The 22,118-nt window shown below is 39.1% G+C and overlaps 2 protein-coding genes across 3 annotated transcripts; both read left to right on the top strand.

Annotated features, from left to right (window-relative positions):
• The first annotated feature begins 316 nt into the window (after positions 1-316).
• On the top strand, positions 317-18,253 carry LOC103979919 (sucrose transport protein SUT4). 2 transcript variants are annotated; one of them, XM_018818200.2, is made up of 14 exons: positions 317-847; positions 2,221-2,286; positions 9,898-9,996; positions 10,083-10,147; positions 10,221-10,305; positions 10,869-10,902; positions 11,000-11,099; positions 14,015-14,090; positions 15,155-15,514; positions 15,641-15,784; positions 16,204-16,437; positions 16,520-16,583; positions 16,656-16,703; positions 17,739-18,253. In XM_018818200.2, exons 1-14 carry the CDS (start codon positions 569-571, stop codon positions 17,936-17,938), a joined length of 1,854 nt encoding a protein of 617 aa, XP_018673745.2. In that variant the 5' UTR covers positions 317-568; the 3' UTR covers positions 17,939-18,253. The 2 variants fall into 2 exon arrangements, with proteins under 2 accessions (XP_018673745.2, XP_009394456.2); XM_009396181.3 differs by having other exon boundaries at positions 318-847; positions 16,656-16,699.
• A 2,736-nt stretch (positions 18,254-20,989) lies between these two features.
• LOC135587821 (DNA-binding protein MNB1B-like) lies at positions 20,990-22,118 on the top strand. The gene is made up of 6 exons (XM_065079618.1): positions 20,990-21,089; positions 21,326-21,383; positions 21,467-21,569; positions 21,765-21,815; positions 21,894-21,977; positions 22,062-22,118. The coding sequence occupies exons 1-6, from the start codon at positions 20,990-20,992 to the stop codon at positions 22,116-22,118; spliced, it is 453 nt and encodes a 150-aa protein (XP_064935690.1).

A 22,118-nucleotide genomic window follows, 5' to 3' on the forward strand; every position in this document is an offset into this window, starting at 1 on the left:
TTATAAACGATCATCTGTACATCATAATTATTTCCTTTCAATGTATATTGAAATATTTTTTTGAATAATTTTGTTACAAATCAATCAATCAATCATCAATGACCTTTTTCTTTTTTGTGCTGTGTATATGTCTCAAGAACTTGACGGATAGGGGCACTGCTCCTACTACATCTAACCGTCCGTCTTTTATCTGAGATTAGCACTTCACGTAGATTAGCGGTTAGGATCTTTTCTGAGGCGGAGGGGCAATACTGTTATTTAATTGAGATTTTTCCATGCCGTGAAGGATGAACAACAGTGGCTGTGCGGGTACAAGCATAGCGCACCGACGCCACCACACCCACCTGTGTGAAGCCGAGGAAGCGAAGGCTCAAGCCGGCCCCCCTCGCACGTGCCACACGCTTCTTCCGCTTGAAATCTCCCTCCGCCTCACAAACCCTCTGCTTCGGCCCCCGATCGTCTCAGATCTGCTGCTATTTCGTACCCCTAAATTCCAAGAACGAGTCCTTCCGCACATGGGGATCCCGTCCCCGAAATCTTGAATTCCTGCCGCAGATCCAAGCCCGCCATGGCGACGGAGGCCGTCCCAGTCCGCCTCCCTTACCGCCACCTTGACGACGCCGAGGTCGAACTCGCCCGCCTCGACGGGGATCCCAACGGCCAGATCCACGAATCCGAGGTCTCCTGCAGCGTCCCCATCCCTTCCTCTTCGCCTTCTTCCTCCTCGAGCCCTTCGCGGCCGCGGGAGAGGACCGGTTGGAAGACGTTGATTCTTAGTTGTATGGTTGCCGCCGGCGTGCAGTTCGGTTGGGCCTTGCAGCTATCGCTGCTTACACCCTACATCCAGGTGGGATCGCTTTCTGTAGTGATTTATTGTTCTTTTTTAATCAGATCTCTTGATATATGTTAAGTAAGAAGTGGATTACATTTTAGAAGGAAAAAAGAAAAGATCAAACTGTAACATTGGTTGAAGAATTATGAGAAATTTAGGATGTTTACTCCCGTTAATTATGTAGCGGGAGTTCATAAGTAGTCTGAATTTTCCATAATTTGGTTCGTGGAATTGGGATCACACTGTTTTATATCTATTATCTAAGAGGTAATTACCGAGATATGTTGATGATGAATAAGTGTTCATCTAGCCCCCAGACAGATGCCCAGGTGCTCTGTGAAGTTCTAAAGATAGCCATCACTCATCAGATAACTGAGGCTGTGCCAGGCAATAAATCTGTCCCAAATCGAGCTAATAACTCAGAGGATTTCGATGACAAAGTTTATGCATCATTTTCTGAGTTAACTAATACTATGTTATGGAAATATCATACTATTTCTATTAAATGAGTATTTCATGTTACCTTAGCTTGGAAGAAAAAGCTGTAGTTGTTATTAAATTAGTATTTCATTATTATTTTAAAGTGGCTCATAAATGTAACCAGACACAGAAATATTGGAGATGTTGGTGCATGACTCTCTGTACTTGTGCATAATGTACGATTGTATATTCATATATGGTTGGTCTAGGCTAAAATAGGTCAGACTATGCTTGTTTACCCCCTAAATACTAGTCCAGATGCTCAAGTGACTGCCCATAACAAGGATCATTTTAAATATAGGAACTATGACAAAGTATCATAGATTTTCAACAAAGAGAACACATTAAGCTAATCCAGTATCTAGGAAAGGAATTTATCACAAAAGGAATGGGAGATTGATGATTTTAAAGTTGCTGACATGATGAACTCCTTGATAAGTGGTTTAAAAAAAACTAGTAAAGTAAGCATCTGGGAATTTTTTTTTTGGAAAGGGGGATTATTTTAATTTTTATATTCTGGTTGAGAGCACAAAAGAAAAAATTCAGCAAAGAAATATGAATTCCTGTCGAATGTTTGTTTCCTTTGTGTCAAGAGTGACAACCTTGGTATTAGGAAAACCTCCATTTGACGATGATGATTTTCACTCTTATGTCTCAGTCTATCCTGCATTGATGCACCATTGATAAATGATAATTTTGAAAGCAATATATCTCCTTGATTGTGTAGAATTTTTTGTTGAAACTTGCAATTATTGTGGTTTGTTCTGTCTGACACATAGGTTTAGATTTATAATATTTTGAAATATTAATGTTTCTTTTTTGGGTGTTTGTCATAGACTACATGCTTCTATTTCCTGCTTGAAATATTTTAGATCTATTACTAAATTTGATTAACCTGGTTTATGCAGACATTAGGAATAGAGCATGTTTTTTCATCATTCATTTGGCTTTGTGGACCAATAACTGGCTTCGTTGTAAGTATCCACAGCTTGTTTATCCATGAAACAGCAATAAGATATTAATTTGGTGATTTGTTCTTGATACTGCTAGTTATTATGTGGACAGTGCTTCATTTAGTATGTAAATGTTTTTTCTCCTCAACAGCTTTGTGGGAGTTAATTGGTCATAACTAGTTCTGAATGAGCTGATATTATCTTGTTTCATGATATTCCGACCTTAAATCATTATTTTGGTATTAAGTTCTTGGCATAGATTCATTGGACGAAGTGTCATAAAAGAGAGGTTGAGTATGAAGAAATATCATGTAAAATGTCTTATTTTTTTTCTCAAAGAAAAATTAATCCTAGACACAATTGCTTGAATTGGAAGGTATATATTTTCATTTATTTAGCTAATCTTTGGTGCATTTAGTTATGCTCCTTAGCTGTGCAATGAAAATGCTTTATGATCTAGATAGGTTCTTAAACTTGCTTGTTGATACTTGATAAGCGGGTGCATATTTTCTATGTTTTAAGATGCTTCACTGCATTGCCTAGACCGCCATATGTGTGCAAACATTGATCTGTTAGTGTGCCTTTAGAAGACAAAAGTTCAAAAGAAAAAAATAAAAAACTGAGATGTGCCATGTGAGTGACTAGTTTTTGGAAAAAGAAATTAATACATGATGAAGAAAAATACTGCCATGATACAGATAGTGAAAGTTGAGATAGATTCATGGCTTTGATGATTTAATAATAGTAGGAAATGGAAAAAAAGGTGCATATTACATTTTCCCAACTGGTCTATCTAGTAAATTACCTATATTCACAAGTGGTGCTCATTTGATATAATTTTCAGTGGAAATGTAATATTCAGTGTCTATCAGAAGATGAATATACAGACCCATGTCTCCTTAGACTTCAAATTTTGCCAATGCTCATTCTTTTGTCCATGCTGTGAGACAACATTCATCTAATGTTGCCACTCTGCAATCATATGAGGAACTCAGCTTAGCCAATATGATTGCTTCTATCCATCTCCATTTATTTAAGATCTTTATGTTGATTTTTCTGTCATACTTTGATCATCACAGGCTTCTTATATTTCATTCTGATCATTTCTTCTATATCAGTCTTGAAATCTTTTTTCACAATTTCAGCTTTTCCTTATACTTTTCTGTTCACTGTCAGGTATCATTAGATTTTATTTTTTCACCTCTATTTTTAATGTAGAGTCCTTCCTGTGAGCTTCCTTTCGTTATTAATGAACTATTATTTCTTTAGAGTCGATATTTAAACCTATGACATAGTAGTATAATAGCATTGTACGTACTTAATCAAGTGAATTGTAATGTTATGAGTTGTTTGAAAGACTTGCAAGGCCAAGCAGGAGGAGGATTATGGCTTCTTTTTTATCCTATTGAAACAAAATACTTATTTCATGAGCTAACGATCACTTGAGTATCACCATAAAGATTCTGAACTATGTGGGATGGATCAACAACTTCATGCTGGAGTGCTGCTCAACAAGTTCTGATATTTGGGCTCTCCTATGCATTATGAATTATCATTTTACTGTAATTTTGATTTCCTTTTTTCATAATTTATTTTCTTTTATGCAAATAAGTATCTAAATAATTTAGACTACACATTTAATAAAGGATTTCAATCTTGGTTACTGAACCTGTGCTGGTCCATGGCCAGACTAGTACAAGTCTAGTCCCTTCCCTGGAATGTACTGACAAATGGTATATTGGAACATACCATGACACTACCAGACTGGACAATGATGCTCGAATGATGAGGAGACAGAGAAGAGAAGGCTCGTGATTGGAAGCTTAAAAAGATTTATTTTCTCAACTGGACTAGATTGCCGAAATGGGAATAGTTCGTATTGTCACGGACAAACTTCTAAACAGGATGTTTGATGTAATGCTTATGTATGTCCGTGTTTTTTGGTTTGTTCATGCTTTGCACTGTATGCAGAGGGACGATCGAAGGCTTAATAATCCCATTTTAGTTGGGTTTGGTGGCCGTTGTAGGCTTGTAAATAAAGGTTGTGTCATGTGGACACTTGTAAGAGATATTCGATCTGTAGTGGACCATTTTGACCCTTTGTTGTGCAATCGTTCAGAGCTTGTAAAGTCCGTTTGTAATTTGCATTGGCTATAAAGTGTTTTCGGAGATGTTTGCTTGTGGATCCCGAGTGTGAGGCACTTTCTCTAACTCATTTTCTCTTTTGTAGCTCCTAAGGGACCATGGGAGGTTTCGGGAAGGCTGATCTTTGCGGACGGACACGCAAGGGTGCCACATGACTTAGGCAAAATCAGCTAAGTTCGTGACAGATGGTATCAGAGCGGGACAAGCACTTATAGAAACACTTGGCATGCAAATGTGGGGGACCTAACGGGGTTGCGTTGAGGGCAGCCAACACGTGCGATCGTTTTGAGGAGAACGAGCATGAAGATGTAGGGAAAAGGAGTCGCTCAGAGGAGCGGACATCTAAGAGTGGTATTCAGAGGAATGACCAACCCTTCGTGCAAGAGGCACAACGAGGACAAGCCAGCTGAAAAGAATGCAGAACGCATAAAGGTTGGGATGACTGAGTTTGAGCTACAGCTTAAGGTTGACAACCATACTTGATGGTGCTCAAGGCAAGCGAGGCGCTTGGTAAAGGATGAGACCATGCAAGGTGGAATGAGTTGGTCAGTGACCAAAAGGGTTGTGCAAAGCTCACGGAGGTGAGGGGAATTGCTAACTCAAAGAATTCGGTACTCATGCAATGACTTGTATGCGAACGATGGAGTGTTCGTGACCATCCCAAGGTGGATGAGACCATGCAAGGTGGAATGAGTTGGTCAGTGACCAAAAGAGTTGTGCAAAGCTCACGGAGGTGAGGGGAATTGCTAACTCAAAAAATTCGGTACTCATGCAATGGCTTGTATGCGAACGATGGAGTGTTCATGACCATCCCAAGGCGACCGAAATTCGGTGCCATAGAGTATTGAAACTTTCTCTTCAGCATGAGAAGGATATGTCCGTAGGAGGCTGAAGTGTGCAGTGAGTTCAGTCTGTTGCTAGGCCTTGAGGAGTGCAGCGGGGGCTGTATTGATGTGGAGTCACAATCTAGCAAGTGCGTTTGCAGGATTCAGAACAATGCATAGTTTGTTCAATAAGGCGGAGTAGTCCAAGGGGGGATGGTGGTCTCCAAAACTTTCAGAGAAAAGGAAACGAAGAGAGATGCTGCTCCAACAGGATAGATATCCTGGAGGGATAAGTCCCGGCTCTCTAGAGAGAGAATCATGTGCAACAGACTGCACATATTGAGGAGTAGTACCTCAAAAACAACAACTCCACGAAGCTCAATGGACCGAGTGAGCGGCGAGGAGTCGTCGTATGATCTCGCTTGAGAGAATGCATTGGTGGATGCATTGCGAGATCAAGTGGGGGAGCGACCCAAAGGAACACAAATGAACGCACACTTGGAGTCGATATGGAGATCAGACTTAAGGGAGGGCTGACCCGTGGAATGGTGGGCGCGAGGGCCACCATCAACTCAATGCAAAAAACGAGGAGCGGAGCAACTTGGGTGTAATTTGGTGAAGTACCCAAGCCGCATGAAAGGAGCCGACATAGAAGATGGAACATGGAGCGGAGGCACAAAACTTTCCTTGGACAGAGGTCAAGGACATGAAATCTTACAGAGGCAAGAGCAGGTTCATGTTGTTCCATGGGTCATTCATTATGATGGAGCAGACTTATCTTGCATGGTGCCAAAGACGAAGGGAGCTTCTCGGCACATGCACCTTATATTGGAGAAGCATTTGATGGAGGAACTAATGCGACTCAACTTGTGGAGGCGAAGTTGGGTTCAAAAGGCCTTGGCACAGGGCAAGAGGACGCAGAGGCAGGTACTCTTGAAGAATATGCTACAGTGCTGCCATTCAAGTTGCCATGAAGGAAGCGGTGCACAACGGAGATTGTGCTGGTAGGGGCAGAGGCCCAGGATCCAGTCAATGGTGCATTAATTTCAGCGAAGTCGATGGACTTCGGGAGCTACTAGGCGACAGACTGTCCTAGAGCAGTGCTTCATCTAGGTGTGACCCAAGAGCGGGTGGATGAAGCTCGATTGCCAAAGGAGCGAACAAAATCGAAGGTAGAAGAGACCCTGCGATGTATTGGCAAAGGCCACACATGGAGGGATCACAATTTGAGTTCATCCCACAAGGATCAGAATGCAATGGAGATGTCACCAGGAGGTGACATGGTGTAGCGGATCGTGGTGGAACAGTTCGTGGTAACGCGATACACACAAATATAGTCCCGTGAGGGACTAGATCATACGGAGGTATGAACGGGAGCTACTAGGAGCTCCACTTCGGTGAACAACACGACGACAAGAAGGGCTATAGATTCAAGGAGTGAAGACTATGGTACCGCAGAGGCGGGTCTTCCGTGCGTGCATCGAATTTTGCATTGGATGAAAGCCTTGGTAATCAGCATATGGGAGCTATGTACCACCAAGGGAAAAGTTCGAATGCAAGTACCAGTGAGTCCCATAGGAGGAACTTGATCATGCAGAGGTATGATCGAAGTAGCTGGAGAGTTGGACTACTCTAGAGCTCATATTTGCTTAAGGGAGCCCGACAAGTCAGAGGACAAGGTCGAGTAAGCGAACGTTGCTACCAAGGAAGCTAAGGAGAACAGAATTGGTGCAAACCCTACAATATGATGGTAGAGGCCATGCATGAGATTTGTAGTATGTCTTTCCATCGACCAAAGGGAGCTGCTTGGAGAATACGAGGTGTTGAAGCAGGGGGTCGAAAGGGGCGAGGAAGCGACGATGAGTCCAGAGGGACTTGGCTACTCAAAATCAAGCATCAATTAGAATGGAGGTGGACTCGGAGGAGTGCCACAAAGATATATCTACTGATCGTGAAGAAAAGGGATGCAAATGCGAGGCGACAGATAGTAGGGCCATGGGCATGGCAGCGCCATGGTACCGCAGAGGTGGGACTTCCATGAAAGTCATTAATCCCTTGCTCTTATGGAGGGAGAGCGCTTGGTCATGAAAGGGGTCAAGGAGGTGGAGCATACAGAGGCAAACTCCAAGTACCGAGACAAGGCTGAAAGGCAGAGGCCAAGGAACTTCGTAAGACCGGTGTCAACGAGCTTTTCATCAAGATAGCCGAAAGTGAAGGACTTCAGGTCATGCAAGATTGCACGACCAAGGAACGAAGTAGGCAGTACGTGGTGTTGTACCTATGCTACTCAGTGGAGTAGGCGACAAGGTTGATGGAGAAGACGATACAATCCTAGAGGCGACCAAAACTATTAGAGACTTACTCCAAGTTGGGGTGAAAACTTTCTGCATTCTAGAAGTTCGATAGCATTGAGAAGGTGAATCACAGTAGCTAACTCAACGCGAGGAGTGCAAACACTTTAAGTGCTTCAGAAGTGTGAGCAAAGAGCAGGCGAATGCCAGTAACCAGCTCGATGCATGGAGTACAACTCTCGAGGAGGTGGGCGAAGTCAAGTAACCTTTGCCTTCTCAACTCTTAAGAGAATGGGTGAAACCGAGTACCCCAATTCTCTTATCTATCCAGCAGAGGAACTCTGCACAGGTTCAAAGACCCTTCGAAGATAATGGAAGATAATAGTTGTCAAATCCTCACCAATGGTGATCAGTGCTACTTAGAGCATATTATTCGTTTCATTTCCCAACAGAATGTCAATCGAAAGCGGAAGCGATGCGAATGTACTTGGAAGTGACAACTAAGCGAAAAAAGAGTCAATAGGCAAATTTTATGGAGGAAGGACCCAAAACTTCAAAAAGTTTGCGAGGCGATGCTCGTTAAAGCTCCAACAAGCATCCACCCAGTTCAAATAGCCTAAGGTATTTGAGAGACTGGCGCAAAGTAAGGATGGTCTTTTTCTTCATCTGAAGGATCCACAGGAACCAACAGAGATCAACACAACTCAGCCAACCCCACATTAGAGTCAGAGTCATTGGCGAGTTGAAGTAGCATGGCGGATCTAAAGTTCGACTACTCAACAACAGCAGCGGAGAGCAGTTAGGAGCCAAGAGGCGCATTGCAGCTGGAGCAAAAGATTGAAGACTCAGCGAAAGCGAGAAGTTGTAGTGTAGGCAAAGGCTTCGACGAGGACGTCGAAGGAATGGGTGGGGGAGAATGTCACGGACAAACTTCTAAACAAGATGTTTGATGTAATGCTTATGTATGCCCGTGTCTTTTGGTTTGTTTATACTTTGCACAACATGTAGAGGATCGATCGAAAGCTTGATAACCCCATTTTAGTTGAGTTTGGTGGTCGTTGTAGGCTTGTAAATGAAGGTTGTGTCATGTGGACACTTGTAAGAGATATTCGATCTGTAGTGGACCATTTTGACCCTTTGTTGTGCAACCGTTCAGAGCTTGTAAAGTTCGTTTGTAATTTGCATTGGCTATGAAGTGTTTTCGGAGATGTTTGCTTGTGGATCCCGAGTGAGGCGTTTTCTCTAACCCGTTTTCTCTTTTGTAGGTCCTAAGGGACCGTGGGAGGTTTCAGGGAGGCTAACCTTTGCGGACGGACACGCAAGGGTGCCGCACGACTTAGATAAAATCAGCTAAGTTCGTGACAGCATGTTGGTTCATGCTAGGATCGGTAAATACCAGTCGATACAGACTAATCTCAGCAAAATTAAGTTCTACGCATTTAACTATTGGCCTTGCGAGTGATACACCTTTTTTCTTCTTCTTTTCATAAAAACTTCATTTTTGAAGAGTCTTAATGCTTTCCTATGGGAGTGTTATGATTGTTAGTGCTTTGCTTATCTTATTATGGAATGCAAATCTTAAGCTTTTGTAGGTTTCTTATGCATTTGTTGTGCATCAAGATCCTCTTTCAGGATATAATAATTCTAAATTCTTACTTTTCCAATTGGAATCTGAAGCATTTCTTAATGAATTTTTTGTGTGTTTGGAGCTTTATGTCCTTTTTATTGCTACATATGGTTTTAGAATGTTTGTTGAAGTCCATAGTTTTCAAGGTCCATTGTCTTTCTCTTTCATAATGTGACACCCATAACTTTGTTGTTTATTTATATTTCTTAGTAATCTCTTGCTAGGAGAATAGTAAGTCCTTCTGAGTTTATAAAAAGTGATTATCTTGTGTAGAGTCACTTGAGGGTGATGGGTTTGACATAACTCCTTTTATGTAATTTGCTTATGGTGTTGATTTATAGTGATTAATGTTAGTGATACAAGGTGAGGTAGAGGAAGATATAAAAAGACCTTAATGAAAACTCTAAATAAAGATTTAAGTACTTTAAATTTAACTAGACATATGATTTTTTTACGGATCTCAATGACGGCAAAAGATTCATGTAGTCGACCTCAAATAGTTGGGACTTTTGGCTTTGTTCTCGTTATTGTTGATTTATAATGACTTTGAAGCCATCATGATCATCAATCAATTGTCTGCAATTATTGACTTTAAAATAGTTCGTCCTTGGAGTTTTCCTGCCTATACATATTTTTTATTAATGTGGACTGTCTTTTTTTATTGTTTTGCTGATGGTTATTGGTGCTGAAACATCCTATTTACTAAGGAATTTGGGTACTGTCTAAGTTAATATTTGGTTCCTAGGTTCAACCTTGTGTTGGTATATGGAGCGATAAATGCCATTCAAAATATGGAAGGAGGCGACCATTCATTTTTGTTGGCTGTGTCATGATTTCTTTTGCTGTGAGTGTTGAGAAATCAGCCTTTGTTGTCTCTGTTAATTGTTGCTTGTCCTTATAGTGATTGAATCCAACTATATTTTGATCTAGGTAATTTTGATTGGGTTCTCTGCTGATATTGGCGCCATTCTAGGTGATACTAAGGAACATTGCAGGTACCTTTTCTCATTATTATTATTCATAAATTTGAATGCACTACATTGTAACCTAAATCATTACGAAAAACAGAAATTATAAAGGTCCCAGATGGCGAGCAGCTGCTGTGTTTGTGATTGGATTTTGGATGCTGGATCTTGCTAACAATACAGTGCAAGTAAGCCACTTCAAACCTGTCTATTCCTCCTTTGCTTCTCCAATCATACTTTTGAGTTTATACTTTATACAAGTAAATGTTCTTTAAAGTGGCCGCAATCTGTTGTTGGTCAAGGTACCACCATGTAGTTGCATCTGTTTAACTACAAGATCAAGTATAAATAACGTATAATGCATATCAGGGACACAGGATCAAGTATAAATAATAATTATGACAATATCATGTATGAGTTCTTTTTGGTACTCCATGAATCTGTTTAGTTAACTAGAAATAAGACAGGCATATACTTAATATAGCACGATATCAATGATATGAAAGTATATAAAAAATAATAACAAGAAGAAAGAAAAATTACCATGTGCAGATGCATAACTGATAATGTGGCCACCACAGAATGCAGTTTTTTGCCCTGTTTAATAATGCAAGGGCTTCATGGAAGGTGGATACATTACTGGTTCTGCATTTGTGACCACGTGAAGTCCTAGAACACTGGTCATAATAGGTTTAGGTTGCACACTTCATCTTTATAAGTTCTCTGATACTGTTGTATGCATGAATTTTAGGGTCCAGCTCGTGCTCTTCTAGCAGATCTCTCAGGTTAGACATATTCCTCTCTTCTGCTAGGTGTTATTTACAGTTATCTTAGTCGAATAATGTGACTTTTATGAACTGAATCAATGTATATTGTGTTTAGGCCCTGACCAATGCAATTCTGCAAATGCCATATTTTGCTCATGGATGGCTCTTGGAAATATTTTAGGGTTCTCATCTGGTTCAAGTGGACTTTGGCACAGGTACATGACAAACTCTGTAGTGATGACCAAGTTTAAAATTTTGGTCTAAGACCAGTTTCGACACCTGGCCAGATCGATATGGTACCAGTACACTGAATGATATACCATCCTGTACAATCCTGCTTCACTGCAAACACAATAAAAATGGATACTGACTGTTACTAAGCTATATGTTTTGGTTCTGGTTTGATTGACTTTTGAAAACCTGGTCATGGGTATCTGTGTTGCATTCAGTTTTTCTTTGGGTTCAAGTTTTTGTTAAACAAGATGTGTACATCCATATACTACATATGAACATGTATATATATACATATATGTATATATGTACACACACACACACACACACACACACACACACACACACACACACATATATATATATATATATATCATGTATATATATATATATATCATGTATATATATATATATATATATATATATATATATATATATATATATATCATGTATATGTATGCATATGTGTGTACATCTACATATACATATACCTCAAAGTATATGTATATGTGCAAACCCATTTGTAAATATACTTGGGCTTGTATTTGTCATTTGTTTCTATGTACTTATATATGTTCAAGTATGGAATATAATGTAATGAATGATGATGACTTCATACAATTATTTAGAGTTTTAATAAGAGTTCTGAGTCCTGACAAATATGATGACCCTATCTCTTTACCAAGTTAATGACAAACTGGTATGAGAGATGGGAGCTGAGAAACAATACAAGAGGTAACTTTACATGATCTAATTTCCTGATTCGTTGGTTATTCTCTTAGTAGGTTGCAGCAAGAAAAGTACTCACTTGCGGTAATCCAAACTCTCCAACTTTGTAAAGTCATCCTACTTTCGAAGTTTCTGATTACCAAATTTTGTATAAGACAACAGAAACAATATATATTTAGTGACTTCTTCTATCATGATAGTTGTCATTTGTAGGCACAAGTTATCCCGTACCTCTACGGTCAAGGTTTGGTAGGGTAGTTGTTTTACCATGGGCAGTCTTCACCTCATCAAGTCAAAATGGTTGTTTGGCACACAATGTGGGAGTAACCAGTGAAACTATATGGGAATGGCCATGTGCAAAGCCATACAGCTTGAGAAGAAAATTGGTCTTTCAAGCAGTTTATCTGTGACACACCAATTCTCATGATTAAACCACTGAAGGACTATTGGGAAGCTAATATTTGTAAACATATCACCCTATTCTGCTAAATTATTGAACTTTCACAACCATTAGAATGATGCTGTAGTAGCTGGTGACGTCCCATTTTAAGGATTATTTTTTTCTAAATTTTTGCACAATTAAATCATTGCAGAAATGTTGGTGACGTTACTATCTAACTACCAATCAGATGTCGTATTGAAAATTAATCACCTATAAACTGCCTAATGAGTTAGCTGTACCTATAAAATTTCCCTGTGGTTGTGCTATGATACACTAAATTGCTTTCTTAATCCTAAGGGTAACAGGGGTCTTTGGGTTAGGACCCACTAAAAGTATGTCCTGAAAAAGATAGAGACAAGGGAAAAAAATACTTCTTGGGCAAGAAATTCCCTTTATCTTTCAATTACAAACAAACTGTTTCTTTAAGTACCAGTCCATAGCACAATCCAATATGCTATCATGGTAGCATAATGATGACATTTTCTGCATTTTGTATCTACCTCCTTTTGGTGAGAAGGATTCGTTCTGAAGTAAATGCCATGCATTTATTGAGCGTTCACAAATCAATTTCATTGTGGAACTTCTGTGACCACTTGCTAGAGAGTCCTCATAGGTTGTCTATAACTTCCAAAATACCATGTGTGTGTATGTTTAGAAGCATGTAGAAAGCCTTTGGAACTCCCTTCTTTTCCTGGTTTCTCTGTTTGCTTGACCCCAAAATTACCACATATGTGTTAAGAAGCTTGTAGAAATTTTTTTCAAGCTCCTCTTCTTTTCCAATTACTTCTTAATTGTTTTGTGCTTGTTTGATTTGCACCACATAGATAATGGAGTTTCAAGATGAAAAATACTTATTACAGCCACTTGATCAGAATCTCTCCCCTCTGATGTGATTTAATTTTCCTCCCAACATATTCCAAGCACATCTGAAAAATTGTATGAAATCATTGCTCACTTTTTTTTAATTTGTGAGTGTTTGGCTTGGTGTCTACCCGGATGTTGGCCTCTACATATAGGTGAACTATGTTGCTTTCTGTATAGGAACACAAAGTTTTATGCTTTCTGCATATTGATGTCATAAAGTTTGCCTCTCTGGTTTAGACTTCAATGAAAAGAACATTACAAATAAGAATTGACTGTTTAAACACAGATTTGCTACGGAAACTTTTTAATGTTTTATAGTTATTCAATTGCATCTGCTAATAAATAATTTGCATTACTATGTCAACTTCTATTATCCATGACAATTTCCATTAGTTTTAACTCAATCTGATCTTCTTCTTTGTTTCTGCTAATAGTGGATCAGGTTCTCCATACTGTACATTACTACATATATCTTACCAACAAAGATGCTAAAGAAAACGAACCACTTACATGTTTTTTCTCATAAATCATTTTGATTCACCTCTAAAGCTCCATTTTGTGTTTCTTTTTCAACTTTCTTAACCAAAATTGCATAACCAAGATCTTGATGACCTCCACAAATTATAGCTGTACACAATAATTTCTGACACCTAAATGATCAAGTTGCAAACTTCAATCTCAAAGCTTGGACAAGACTCCTTGAACAAAGTGATAAATCATTAATTTCAACAATGAGTATGGGTGTCATATCTGATTTAAGAAAATTTTGAAAAAGGAGGTTGTAAGTCACAAGTTATTGTTCAAATGTGAGTTTTACCCATTGATTAAAAAAAATAGTCCTTGTAATCAGTTTAACTCATGCAGGTGGTTTCCTTTTCTGACAACAGAGGCTTGCTGTGAAGTTTGTGGAAATCTAAAGGCTGCCTTTCTGGTTGCTGTGGTGAGTTATTTGTTATGTTGGAGCATGGGGTGTTTATGACTTGATACCGTGTTCTTTGCAAGTGACAAATTTTCAATACCTGCCAATTTGTATGACAATTGATAAAAACATCAAAGAATTTCTTTTTAGTTTAATACTATTTTCATCCATTGAATTATCTTTTCTTTCATTCTTTCATAGCGTAATACATCTAACCTAGTCATTTTTATTCTTCATTACAACTAAGGAGTTACTACATCTGCAGGATGTTCTGTAAAAGGATTGACTATTAGATGAGGAATTGTAAGAGAACTGAAACAACCCAGAAAATTTTCAGGGGTGATCTGGTCTCTGAAATCCTGCTGTTGGACACGCAAAGACCACATCATTCTTTGAAAATTTTCAGGAGTGATACAGTTCTAAGTTGTTATTTGTTAGACTAATTGTGTTACATAAACCACTTTGTAATTTATATTATGCCATTTGCATCTCAGATGATACAGTAATTAGCAGCGTTAGGCATTTAGAATTCGGATAAGGTTCTGTGAATTTTCCAGATAAATAAATTGGATGACTTCCCTTTGTTGCTGGAGATCTTTAATGCCATGCTGTTTGGATTTTCTAGGTATAGTTTCTCCTGCTTTATTTATCTTGTGTACATTTTGAAGGAACCCTCTATGTTCTAGTGCTATGTCAATCATGTCTTGGGTCTTGCCATTGTGTCACATGTGCTTTGTCTTCTGCTGCCATTTAGCTTTCTGAAACCTCTAAGCACTGATATGCTATTACATATTGTTGTCAAAAGCTGTTTTTTGCAATTTATTATTTTGTCACCTCTTATGTTGAGGTCATTTCACTTGATGTTTACATTTTTATCAGTTGATCAAGCTGCATTGTGAAAATGTATATGCTTCAGTATTCTTTATTTGAGAAGCAATATGTTAATTATTCTTGATCTAACTACTGGTCAGATTGCTATCAGAATCTGTTACTTTTCAGTTTCTAGGTTTTGTGACTAGTATTTAGTTCTGGTTATTAAGATTTTATATTCTTGCAACAAAATTTCAAATGATTTTTACATGCAGGTGTTCCTTACATTTTGTATGCTCGTGACTCTATATTTCGCTAAAGAAATCCCACTCGAACCAAAGCCTGCACAACATTTGTCCGATTCTTCACCTCTATTAAAAGATCCTGAGCAGTACCAGCATCTATCATTACAACCTAAGTGGGAGAAATTAGATAATGGCCACAACTCTAGAATCAATATGATGGATGATAGAGCTAGCACAGATGGTTCTGTGGACTTTGGGCATGGCAGTGATAGGGGACAAATTGAAGCCCTTGATGATGGACCTACTGCAGTTTTGGTTAACATTTTAACAAGCATGAGGCATCTGCCGCCTGGAATGCATTCTGTGCTTCTTGTCATGGCCCTTACCTGGGTATGTGGTTTGGAATTGACATGTTTATGGCTATCTTTTACTTTCAGAGTCGGCTTATAACTGATTGCTTGGATTCTCATTTCCTCCATGATTGGCTTTCTTGTTTTTTTTTTCTCGCATATGTAGTTGTCGTGGTTCCCCTTCTTCCTTTTTGATACCGATTGGATGGGACGAGAAGTATACCATGGGAATCCAAATGGGGATACAACCCAACAAGCTGACTATCAAAATGGCGTCAGAGAAGGTGCATTCGGTTTGCTACTGAATTCAGTAAGTTTGTTGTGATTCAACATACATGCATACATACATAAAATACATATTATAATGCTGGTCAAACCACCTCATGCAAGTCCATGATAGACATGAGCTGGCACAGTGTGGCAAAAGCCCATGTTAAACCAGTAAGAGTTGGTGCATGCTTTACACTGGCACGGTGTGGACAGATCCCTTGTGCTTTGCTGACATGATACAATCTGCTTGAATGCATGAATGGTTTTTAAGGTCTGCAGTCTAGAAATACTTAAGACCATTCAAATCTTGTTGTAGCACCTGAATTTTAGCTTGATAAGGATGGTTCACCATTCTACAACCGGGTGTATATGTGATGTTATTTGTGTGATCAAACATTATTGAAAGACATATCTATGCTTTTGAAAGTAAGCTTTTCACTAAGATTTTACTTCCAACAGGTTGTTCTTGGAGCTAGCTCTTTCTTTATTGATCCAATGTGCCGGAAAATGGGTGCAAGATTAGTGTGGGCAATGAGCAACTTTACCGTGTTTATTTGTATGGCAGCTACTACAGTCATAAGCTTGTTGTCTATCAGTGAATACTCTAATGGAATTCAACATGTCCTTGGAGGAAATAAGGCCATTAAGGTGGCAGCATTGGTTATCTTTTCAGTTCTCGGGTTTCCTCTAGCTGTAAGCATCAATCTTCATAGTCATATAAATCTATAATCTGCACTTCCTGATTAAAAAGCATTCTACTTTTATTATGTGGCAGATTACGTATAGTGTTCCATTTTCTGTGACAGCAGAATTGACTGCTGGCTCAGGTGGAGGACAAGGTCAGTTTGCACTGACTTGCTATTACCTTTTTACTTGTGTTACATCTCTTCTAATTGACATGTATTTTGCAGGACTGGCTACTGGAGTTCTGAATCTTGCGATCGTCATTCCTCAAGTTGGTTTGTTTCTTTATTTATTTGCATCTTTTTTATACGTTTTGAATGTTGAATGGGTAAAGAATTCATTTTTAACCAACGAAACTTCTTTCACTTTTTGGCTGGAATAACTTCACAAGTACTCCCATAAATTCATCTAGTGCACCCAACACTTCTTGTACATGTTTTCTTTAAGGCATAAATGTTTTCTTTGTCTCTTAGAATAATTATTTCTCGTTCATTGAGCAATCATCTTTCAGAACTTCATGAGGCTTTTTCTTTTGTGTCTGTGTACTTATGTAGTTATGTTGTCGTATCGGGGAAATTACATTAAGTGAGCAACCTTTGCACAAGGGTTTGTAGGAGAAATGCTTAATTTTTTTATTTCAAAATTTGCAAATTGTGCAAATGTAAAGTGCTAATTTTAGTTGCCATAATTACTTGAAGAGTATGAAGATGCTCTCACTTGGTAATAAGATGGCAAGAGTGAAGCTAGATATATGTCGAAGTGAATCAATTAATTTTACAATGTTCTGTGTTGGAAGGAAGAGATAATGGAAAGCATCTATAGATGCTTTACAATTTTGTGTATTAACAGATTTAGTGAGTGCCCTTATTGGGTGGGTGAGTTTTTATGACTGACATTTATGATTAACCCATCAGATATTAAAGGGATGTTATCTATGACTTTTTGTTCTATTCATGTTTCCAATAAAATTTGGAAAGAATTTCAGATATGGCGAAAAGAATCTCTGATGGACAACTAAAATAAAACATTCAAAAGTAGGTCATATTTATACTTTTAATTCTGATAGTAACTATGCATTCAAATTACCATGTAGCTCATATAAGCAATCTGTAAATATACAGGACAGAGTGGCAAATTACTGAAAAGGGAATTAATTTTAGAAAGATACGTGTCCACGAGGCACCTTTACTGTGTGGCCGCTATATGTCTACTTACACATATTTTCCAGTAAATAGTTTTCTTTTGAAAAAATATGTGTGTTCTTGATAATGTTCTGTAGTGTGTACTAACTAAATGCATTTTGTGTACAGATGATTGTAGCTATCGGTGCAGGGCCTTGGGACGCCCTCTTCGGGGGAGGGAACATCCCTGCTTTTGCCTTAGCTTCTGTCTTTTCTTGTGCAGCTGGCATTCTTGCTGTCTTAAAATTACCAGGACTTTCAAATGCCTACACTTCTGTTGGCTTCCACGGATTTGGTTGACTTACTACCGATACAGAGTTATATTTTAGGATCTCATATGTCAAGCACCACAGCCAATTGATATTTATTCCTATTCTTTTTCCATTTATAGGTTGCATGCAATAATAGGTAAAATAAAATTTTTATCATTAAGATGTCAATGAGTTAAATTCATGTGCATTTGAAGGGTATAGGGTCATTACCACTGGAACCATTACTTGAGGATATTTCATGTTTGTATTATATCACTATTTGATGTTGGTTGACCCTTGTGATAGTTTTGTTTTTATGAATGATCCTGTAATATTGGAACAGTTCTTCCTTACTGCTGAAAATGAAATCTCATATGTTCTATGTGCTGTTCATGTCATGAGTTAACACTATTTGGTGTTTGTTGACCCTTGTAATAGTTTTGTTTTTGTGAATGATCCTGTAATATTTGAACAGTTCTTCCTTACTGCCGAAAATGAAATCTCATGTGTTCTATGTGCTGTTCATGTCATGAGTTAATCCTGTTTGGTGTGCTCGACACATTGTGTAGACTTCTCGTAAAGCGTCGTCAGTTCTGCCACCAACCGCAGCCAGGTGGTATGTTTTCATCCTCACACGCACAACATTCATGGTCGCGTAAAGGATAATTGATGCACATGTCATTTGCCTCCTTATCGAAATCTATTCATCCCCCTTTTTCTGTGCCTCCGAGCATTTATTTTCTGTAGAATATGGGTTCGGCATCCCTTTGAATGAAATTGTATCTCTCTTTTTTATTTTGAGAACTTATGGTGGAATCGTGTAACCTTATAAGTGTGTCAAACATCTTCAATCTGTTTGGAGTTTCTTGGTTTAGAAAGAGTGTACATAATAATCCATATAGGGATGGCACGATTGTCATTGATCTCATTATCATTGATTTTTGCTGTTGAAAGGTCACCTACACATATTTTCTTTGGAGCAGTTGATCACACGATTCTATCCTGTTTGATCATCGAAACCAATCGATCATATGCATATGCACATGCATTCTATCGGTGGCACCCGATATGGGTAAAAATGCCTCCAAAGTAGCATCAAATTATGCTGGATATAGTTAATTTGTTATACTCGTTCATTATTTTTAGGAGACATGTCGCCTCGAGTGTATTACAAGTGGTCGGCCACGTGCCAACCTCTTGAGCCAACCGTCTTTGAGGGTGTCGTGATTAGTTAGTTATCCATGTAGCAGCCGTTACTCCCTGAACGTGTAACAATAAGTAAAGCTTATATATATATATATATATAGGGATAATGTCGGTTCTTTTATTTAATTAGACTTTTTCAGTATCCTGATCCTTAGATTTTAAAAAATTATATTAAAATTTTTATAATTATGTAAATGCAACATTTAGCTTCATTTACTGTAACGTTATAGGTTTTATTGATAGAAACACGAAAACAATGAGTAAAAAGATAATTTTAATATCTTAATTATATTTTAGGTGATGATGGATGGTAACATCACTATAGGCTATGAATAAATATTACGGATGAAAAAAGAGATTAATGATAAGAGGTGAGATAAATAGAAAGGAAGATAATGATGCAGATGATGCTTTTCATATATGTCAACGTCGATACAAATGTAGAGCAACGAAAGGGCTACTCGACATCTGGAGACGCTGATGCAAATGCAAATGGCAAAAGAGCGATAATCTACTATGAACCAGATGTGACCTTCCTTTGTTAGACTCATGACACATCCATTCACGATGTCAACTTCATCGTGGCTCACCACATCCATCGAGTTACTTATGTCACTTGTCATTCTCTTAACACTGGTTGCCATGTTGAGAGTGCTTACGAGGCTAATCGTTATCACCACGTCACGAATTACTCGATTCATCGAGCATGAAGCCCGAGTTATTGACATAGTTGTCGAGTAGAGTATCAACATTTAAAATTATTTTTTCTTCTCTCGGTCATAACCCAAAATATAAATGCAACTTTAAAATTACTTTTTACCGAACGCTTTCGTGTTTCACGGTGCTTAGGAACGAGCAAAGAATCCTTCGATGCTTACGTGCGCCATGGATCCTATCATACCAAATGAGCCGTGATTTCCACGACGAAAGAAGTATTCGATAGATCAAATGATGATGGTCGAAAAAGAAACCCATCGGATGTGAAGATTCAACTCAAATCAAAAGGAGATGAGGTAGGATTCGTCAAGATAGATTGGAAACCAAGTGTTCTAAAAGTGAAATCGGAGGAATTCGAGACAGATTCTTGAGATCGAGCATATCGGAGTTGAGATCGTTGCTTTCGAGGCCATCAAAGATCGAAAACGAAAGAAGAAGTTTAGATATCTAACCTGGATTTTCGCCTTTACCCTGCCGCTTCTCCTCCCAAGTCGAGGTTCGATGTCATCAAAGATTAAAAGCGAAGGAAGAACTTTAGATATCTGACCTAGCTCTTCGCCTTTACTCCTCTCTGCTCCTTCACCGCCTTTCGACTCGGGAGAGAAGACGACGTCCTGATGGGGCTTCAAGCGAAACAGACGTAACGAAACACATGTCATCGTTTAAGAATTCGAACTGCCTGTTTGATTCGATGGAATATTCTCGTCGTACGTCCAAGTGCCGACCGGTGAGAGCCATCTGATGAGCCTCATCGATCCATGATGCGGTGATCTGATGTTGATCCTACGCAACTGGAACGGTGACGAACGCTCATAGCGTGTGTTGTGCAGCGTAGAGTGGCGTGACTTGATGTTTGCATGTTATTGGGTCGGATTCGGTTCAGTCCATTACGAGCAGTCAACCAAGCATATCTTCCGGAACAAGCTATTTACCTCAACCGTTCGATGCATCCATCCACGACCAGGAAAGAACGGGAGCGAAACCCAAACCAACCCAATTCCTCGACCCGCACCGCTAAAATTCCCACCCTTCTCCCATGAACTCTCAAGCACGCGAAATCGAAACGTATCTCGAAGCCCGCCCTTTTCCTACTCAACTCCCCGTCGTCCTTCCTCTAAACCTTCCCCTGATTCTCCTCTCTTGTTCTCGCGCTTTCATCTCCGATCTCGTCGCTCTCTTTCTCAATCTCTCTCGTGAGGTCTAACGATGGGGAGAGGTTCGTCCAGGTCCAACCCGTCGAGGCCGCGGAAGAGGGTGGAGGCGGAGACGGCCAGCACGCCAAGGATGAGAGGGCCTTCGCCAGATGGTATGATCCGTTCCTTTCTTCCTCTTTCGGCACTCGTTGGGCAACGATCTGTCATGACTTTTTCATCACCGGTGCTGAAATCTACGATTTGGTCATAGCCAGGCATGCAATAAGGATGTCGCTGTTGTTCTCATAGACGTGCACAGCTGCGGTCTCGATTCCAAAACCAAAATGACCCTTGGTACGCTCTTTTGTGATTTCATGTATGATTGATTTCTTATGTCTCATTCTGATAGTGTTACTGCAGCAGAGTCTTAGGGAGAAAGCAGTTGAGGCAAAGAAGCCGACAGAGAAGTAATTCTCATACAACATGTCCGTGCACAATCATATGTGATCATTCTGCTTTCTGCTCAATTTTTCATTCCATTTGATTGCAGAAAGAGGGTCGCCTCATCTGAGAGTAAGGAGAAGAAGGCAAAGAAGGGGAAGAAGTCCAAAGACCTTAGTGCTCCCAAGCGCCCTCCAACTGCTAAAGGTCTCGTTTAAACTATTGTTAAGCCTTTTTAGGACTCCCCTAACTAATTTCGATCTATGTAATGTTGCTGTAGGGAAGACTTTAGGAAGTCATACAAAGAGGCTAACCCCGATAACAATTTGATTTTGTTCTCTGCTCATGATTTTAAATTAAGGTTTCAGTTTGTTCCGTCGTTACTTTTTTTGACTGGATCATAACAGGTGTCCAAGGAAGGTGATGAGAAGTGGAAGGCCATGTCAGATGAACTGAGTGTTTTATAGACTTTTGGACTGTTAATTTGTTAAATATAATTTATGAGTGGCCATAAAATTCTTATTGCCTAAAACTAGGAAAAGAAACCCTACATTGAAAGGGCAGTAGAGCTGAAAATAGGGAAAGCATTAGAGAAACACAATCAAGAAGATGATGGGGAAGTATGTGGATTGTTCATCAACCCTAGTTCAATCACAATTTGCTATTTTTATGTGTAAAGTGATTGCTTCTTCCTCTTTTTACAGGAAAAGAAAGGGTCGTATAGGGAAGAAGAAGAGATAGAAAAAGAAAATGAAGAGTAA

The sequence above is a fragment of the Musa acuminata genome, chromosome BXJ1-1, assembly GCF_036884655.1.
Source record: "Musa acuminata AAA Group cultivar baxijiao chromosome BXJ1-1, Cavendish_Baxijiao_AAA, whole genome shotgun sequence".
In the NCBI taxonomy this organism is placed as follows: domain Eukaryota; kingdom Viridiplantae; phylum Streptophyta; class Magnoliopsida; order Zingiberales; family Musaceae; genus Musa; species Musa acuminata.

Bases quoted from the DNA above. Each gene is read 5' to 3' on its own strand.
- LOC103979919 (XM_018818200.2), top strand. From the start codon at position 569: ATGGCGACGGAGGCCGTCCCAGTCCGCCTCCCTTACCGCCACCTTGAC. The intron at 9,997-10,082 runs GTGAGTGTTGAG...ATTTTGATCTAG, and splicing joins GTGTCATGATTTCTTTTGCT to GTAATTTTGATTGGGTTCTC. The intron at 15,515-15,640 runs GTATGTGGTTTG...TCGCATATGTAG, and splicing joins TTGTCATGGCCCTTACCTGG to TTGTCGTGGTTCCCCTTCTT.
- LOC135587821 (XM_065079618.1), top strand. From the start codon at position 20,990: ATGGGGAGAGGTTCGTCCAGGTCCAACCCGTCGAGGCCGCGGAAGAGG. The intron at 21,090-21,325 runs GTATGATCCGTT...TCATTCTGATAG, and splicing joins GAGAGGGCCTTCGCCAGATG to TGTTACTGCAGCAGAGTCTT. The intron at 21,816-21,893 runs GTTTTATAGACT...GCCTAAAACTAG, and splicing joins CCATGTCAGATGAACTGAGT to GAAAAGAAACCCTACATTGA.